The 6327-nt window shown below is 47.0% G+C and overlaps 2 protein-coding genes across 2 annotated transcripts; both read left to right on the forward strand.

Moving 5' to 3' along the window:
• Window positions 1-1223: 1223 nt before the first annotated feature.
• On the forward strand, window positions 1224-3155 carry T310_5629 (uncharacterized protein; the record flags this gene model as incomplete). The annotated part of the gene is made up of 5 exons (XM_013471505.1): window positions 1224-1650; window positions 1702-1945; window positions 1996-2424; window positions 2498-2886; window positions 2965-3155. The coding sequence occupies 5 exons, from the start codon at window positions 1224-1226 to the stop codon at window positions 3153-3155; spliced, it is 1680 nt and encodes a 559-aa protein (XP_013326959.1).
• A 983-nt stretch (window positions 3156-4138) lies between these two features.
• Window positions 4139-4949, forward strand: T310_5630 (uncharacterized protein; the record flags this gene model as incomplete). The annotated part of the gene is made up of 2 exons (XM_013471506.1): window positions 4139-4266; window positions 4325-4949. The coding sequence occupies 2 exons, from the start codon at window positions 4139-4141 to the stop codon at window positions 4947-4949; spliced, it is 753 nt and encodes a 250-aa protein (XP_013326960.1).
• Between the last annotated feature and the right edge of the window lie 1378 nt (window positions 4950-6327).

The raw sequence follows: 6327 nt of genomic DNA on the forward strand, positions 1-6327 counted from the left end.
GGGTGTAGGCGACAGTCCATCGCCTTGCTGAGTCGACATTTTAATCGTTCAATTGAGTCAAGTTAGCCATATAAGCTGTATGGAACCGTATGAAGCCGTTCTGAGCTCCAGATCCGTGTGTAAGATCGTTTTCAGAGTAATCTACTCTGTATTCAAGTCCATTCGAGTCGATCAAGGGAGCGAGACCCCGGCACCTTGCCAGTCAGGTCGATCGATTCGAATTGTAAGTCAGACAACGTCGTTATCAGTCGTCTGCCAGTGCTGCCGGGCTCATAACCTCTCGGCGTAAGGCTGCCGAGAGCTCAGTGGGGAAATAGATGAAGTCTATCTAGGCATAGAAGATCAATATATTATTGCTCCCTCTGGGGAAGAAAAAGAAGAACTGACTAGGAGCCGGCGTTGAGGTCGGCTCTAAATCTGCGTGGCCGGTTTGGCGGTCACGTGGTGACTGACAGCTGATTGGTCAGACCTGGCAGCTGCCTGAATGCCGTATGGGTCAGGCACCAACAACTTGGATGTTGCTTGGATGTTGAAGCGGCAAAGATGACGCCTAACCTGATTAGGAAGGTCAAGGCGCTGGGAACTGCAGGTGGACAAGGTGGAGAGAACTACGGAGTACGCTATCCAGTTAGGGCGGGCGGACCCTGTGACTTTCCCGATCGGGTTAATACCTGTATCCATTCTCGTAGGTTTGTTAAGGGACTACTCCGTACTCAAAGTCTCAGCGGGACGCTGGTCGCTTGATCATCATTGGCATTGTTGACTGGGTCGATGGCTTCACAACAGCCAGGAGGGAGCTCTGCGATGGTGGTGAGCTATATACGGAGTACTTATATTTGGTTGACTTCCTAAACCAAACAATGACTGCGCTTACTGACTTTAGCAGGTACTAGTCATGCATTGTGTGATTAGTGGTACATCTAAGTTAGTATCCTAAATCAGGTTACATCGCGAGACGGACGGTCTGGTTCAACACCTGCATGCTGGCTGCATGCTGCCATGGCCACGTGTGGGGTTCTTGTCTGTTATTATTAATATATTCGGTCCGAGTCGAGTCTCCCAAGTGATTCAAGTGGACTACTCTCACGGCTACAGTCGTAGTTGATGTGGTCGTTGAGATCCTTCTGTGCCCTGCCCAACCACCACGCATGCGGGAACTGCTGCTCAAGCCGCATTAACAGAATCTCGAATCTGTACCCAACCTCGATAGCACTTTCCTCGTCATGTCTGCGGCGCTTCTCCGGCAGGCTCTCCAGGCCGACCTCAGCACCACCGCAGCAACGGCCCTTCTTCTCGGCGTGCTTTTCCACCACAGCATCCGCCCCATCGAAATCGACTTCAAACTGTGGACCCTGTTCGGCATCTCCATCGCCCTCAATCTGGTCCTCTTCGGCAGCCTCGTCTCGCAGGCAGGGTTTGGCGTCACCGCAGCAGTCGGTAAGACTGCTCTCGTCAATGCCGCGTTCAACGTGGGTCTTTTTGGCAGCATTGCCATCTATCGACTGTATTTCCATCGCCTGCACTGCTTCCCGGGTCCATGGGGGGCCAAACTGTCCCGACTCTGGGCGTTGAGAGTGGCGGCCAAGAATGTTCGATTCGCCTTTGAGGTTGAGAAGTTGCACAAGCAGTATGGCGACTTTGTGCGCATCGGTATGTTGCATTGCAGCTCCCTTCACGAAATTTGAATTTGACATGCACTAGGGCCTCGTGAAATTTCCATCAACAGAGCCTCTGCTATTCAGGCCATCTATGGCCCTAGGTCCAAACTTCTTAAAAGCACGTTCTACAGCCAAGTGTCGCCCGACGACAGGAGGTGCGGTCTCAACGCGACTCGAAATATGGACAGCCACCGACGGAGAAGAAAAGCGTGGGATCGAGCGTTCAGTACCAAAGGTGAACTTGAAGCTGGACGACCCAAGACCCAAGACTGTGACACTGCTAACTGGTAGACTTAGCAATGCTCGATTATGAACCACGCGTGACGGCGAAAACCAGTTTGTTCCTTTCGCAAATCGCCGCTCAAAAAGGTCAACCATTGGACATCACCAAGTGGGCGATGTACTACACCTTCGATGTCATGGGGGATGTTGGTTTGGGCAAAGACTTCGAGATGCTGACACAAGAGACCGAACATGCCGCAGTCAAGGGTCTCCATGACCACATGATCGCCATCGGCATCCTTGCGACCATGCCATGGCTTGTGAACGTCCTCGGGACGATTCCAGGCGTTGCCGGATCTTACAAGGCGTTCTTCGACTATTGTTCGAACCAGCTGAGGGAGAAGCAGAAGACGACGTCCAAAGACCAGGACCCTCGAGATATCATATCGTGGCTGCTAAAAGCCAAGTACGAAGGTGACGGGTCTGCTCCCCCTGGTGATGCTGCAATGGGCGAGGACTCACGTCTCCTCATCGTCGCTGGCAGGTATTAAACGTTCTTCCTTCTTTCCATTGCATCCCAACTGGAAAGATACACTGACACGAGAAATACCATCTAGCGACACCACTGCCGCCGCCTTGGCCAACACCTTCTACTTCCTGGCCAAAAATCCCCCCGTCTTGCGCAAGCTGCAGGGCTATCTCGACAAGCTCTGTCCCAATGGCGTGAGAGACTGGTCTTACGCCAAGATGAAGTTCCCGTACCTGGATCACATCATCAACGAAACGCTCCGTCTGAAGCCTCCAGTCCCTTCGGGGCTGCCTCGCATCACTCCCCCGGAGGGAATTCAAATCGACGAAGTCTACATCCCAGGGGACACCATTGTTGCAGTGCCCACGCACACGATCCAGCGTGATGAGCGATATTACGAACGGCCCCTCGACTTCGATCCCGAGCGTTGGGAAAGAATCTCCCCGGAGAAGTCGGCGTTCATACCGTTTACGAGAGGTATGTAGAGAATTACCATTGCCTCTCTTCCCCAATTCTTTATATATCCCTGATCCCAGTTGACGTCTACCTCTTCAGGCACGTTTGCATGCGCCGGCAAGAACCTCGCGCTCATGGAACTGCGCATGGTCTTGTCCCGGGTCGCTTTGGAGTACGACGTCAGCTTCGCACCGGGAGAGAACGGGGTGAAGTTCGATACCGAGGTGATGGACACCTACACGGTGACCCTGCCGCCTCTGCACCTTTGTTTCACCCCGAGGAAGGAATAAATTCAGGGCCGTCTGCTGAGAACAGCTTCCGGATGGCGACGAACCAGGACAGGAGTGACTGATAACCTGACGAGAGGAACTGAATTAGCTTACACATACAGTTGTATGTCCCAAGGGAGGTCGTGGTGGAAATTCCTAACCAGAATGGGGGGTAATAATGCTATTAATTAGGGCGATTATAATATAACTAGAATGTAGCCTAAAATGCATGTAGTTTTTTTAATACCTTTTTTTTATGTTCTCCTTAACTATCTATGCCTAACTATCATGTTCCGATTGGCCTGGGCCATAAACATAGTTCTTTGTAAACCTTACTACTTACCTAAGTAGGCAAGTATCCTACCATCAAACCAGAATACAACCAGCAAGCCACCATTCTCTTGTGGAACTGATGCTATTTATTAAGTGGGGAGATAATTTCGGGATTGTGCAATATTTCTTTCCACATAGTGTAGATCTAGCTATTAGAACCATCTAAATTCTTATTCATTTCTATGTCTTATATGTATGTACATATACATATTGTATATATTCAACTGATTTGATTTTTTTTCTTGTCTCCCTTCTTTGTCTCTTTACTTCTAAATAAGAAAGTAAAATGCCTTTCGAGAGCTGTTGCTGTCATGTCTGGAGGCTAGCAGATAGTCATTCGAAGCGACGCAATAACATACATAGATGGATGGATGGACATGGAACATTCAGTCAAAGCCTGCAAAAATTTTAGCCACTACTACTGGATTTATCGTTGGTCTTTTAATTTTACCCAGCTCATATTTCTAATTAGTGATCAAACTTTTTATTTTAAACAAAACAGGATAGTGCCTCCAAGATCCTTTACTAACTCCAACTGACAATATACTTACCAAAAAGACATGACTCAGAAGATGAGGAAGTTGGGAGTGAAGATCCGGCAAATAAAGCAGCAGGATGGGCGCTTACTGTCAGAATTCTTTTTTTTCCCCATAAGATAGATGACTTCATAGATGACTCCATACATGTATTCACAACTATATAAGAGTCATCCGGCATGCCTGTTCTGCATATTTGCTTCCTTGACAGAATCTGAGAAACGACACATTTTCATTATACCACTAACTTACTTCGCTATCTGGTAAGTTAAGCAAGATCATTTCAGTTTTGTCTTATGCAAGTACTAATACCTGAGGCAGCATAATTTACGAGGACATCTCCCTTATCGAAAGTCAGGGTTACTTACACAAAATGCCACCCATCGAAGATGAATCTGAGTCTCGCAACGGTCCCTCTCCTGCTGAGGATCCAAACGCAAGGTATCGTCCTTCTGTCACATACATCCAGGGACCGCCAGAGACCGTCATTGTCTCACAAGGATTTGGCATCAACCTCCTCATTATTATCCCCGAGGACGACAACCAGCCCCTCGCATCTAACGAGTCTAACGAGTCTGACGAGTCTGACGAATCTGGCCAGGGGACTCCGATGGATATACGGATTACTGTTCTCGATGGAGAGACGGAAGTGGCCGAACTCGAGGATCTGGAGGGGCTCCCTCTTATGGACAACGCTGATGGTGGGAATTTCGTGATCGAGGACCTCAGAATCCGTGAAAACAGGAGGCTGGTCTCTGGCCGGCAGTATACCCTTCAGGTGGAGGTGGAGGTAGACGGATACAGCAGCGTATCTGACAGACGGACCTTCAGGCTCGAGCGCCGTTTGGCAAATGGAACGTATGGCGAAGCCAGTGCTACGCGTGGTGATGCCAATGGTACGAATGGTAATGCCAATGAAATAAATGGTCGGGAGAATGGCAGTTGACGTGTAAACCCGATGGGCAATGATAAGCTCCTATCAATTTGGAAGTGGCTAGGATCCATGGGGCTGTGATGAGTTCAAGGTCAATTCCTTTTTTGTATGAGTACATGGCACGTTAGATATGTGATTCCCTTTGTGTATGAGTAATGATAAATGGTCTGCCCCTGTTTACCTACACAGTTCGCTTTATTGAGGTTCTAGGTAGCAATTATCGGTTCAATTAATTATACCAAAGGAACTTCAATATACCATTTATCTATATTCAGTGATCAGCAAATGATCATTCTATATTTCATTCCTTGGTACAGATGACTACAGGTTAGGGTTGCTGGTACCAAAATCTTCTTTTAGTTTAAGCGTGAAGTATTATCTCTTTATCAGATTCCCTTTTTTTTTCTTTTGGCGCGCTAATTTTATCGGTTCTACTATTGACCCATTCTTTAATCCGCGCCCAACAGTGCTCAATTGGGTTGAGATCCAGGCTATATGCTGGCCATTCAATGAGAGTAATGCCCATTTCTTTAAGCTATTCTTGTATGATCTTTGCTTTATAGATTGGGGTATTATCCTGTATAAAAGTAAGGCTAGAGGAGGTTATCCTTTAGTAATTTAAGGTAAGAAGCTAATGATACCCCTCTATATTAACTCTCTGGATTATATAGTACTATAGAGATCTCAGAATACCTAAATCCCTAAAAGGTAGCCCTATACTATAATGCTGACATCCTTGCCTTTCTTATATGGCTCAATTATAGTATAGTCCTAGGTCTATTATGGCATACAAAAGACCTATTCCTATTGCTTCCCTATACTATATTCAACCATATACTTATCTATCTATATTATAGCCGATGTTACGGACCAACAAAATGAGGCGCTGTCCAACACAGAGATGCAGGATGAAACAATACCCCGCGAGGCAGACAAGGATGTGAGGAATCACATGACAACATACCATGAGGACTACGAGAAATGGTATACAACATACCACAAAAGATACCATGGAAGGTATACAGGGATGGTATACAATGTACCATGAGAAATACCAAGGAAGGTATCCAGAATGGTATAACCAGGGAGGAACATAAAAGGAGGACCACTCTCACTCATGTATCTAGTCTTTCTAGATTGCGCTCAGTTCCAATCACAGTTACTAAGATACTTACTTGGAGGGTCAGTAAGACATCTTACTACTATTGGTATACCTTTGGTATAGCTTTAGTAGGCGTTGCCCTGACCTAGTCACTTGTGTTCCTTGTTACTTGAAGACCCTGACTACTTATTCATCGATTATTACTTGGAGTTGATCACTGTTGAGATCCCGGATTGGATCCGTGAACCTTCCCTAACCACCAACGTTAAGTATCGGTGACTTAGGTCA

This window comes from Rasamsonia emersonii (genome assembly GCF_000968595.1).
Source record: "Rasamsonia emersonii CBS 393.64 chromosome Unknown ctg1118621760307, whole genome shotgun sequence".
Classification (NCBI taxonomy): domain Eukaryota; kingdom Fungi; phylum Ascomycota; class Eurotiomycetes; order Eurotiales; family Trichocomaceae; genus Rasamsonia; species Rasamsonia emersonii.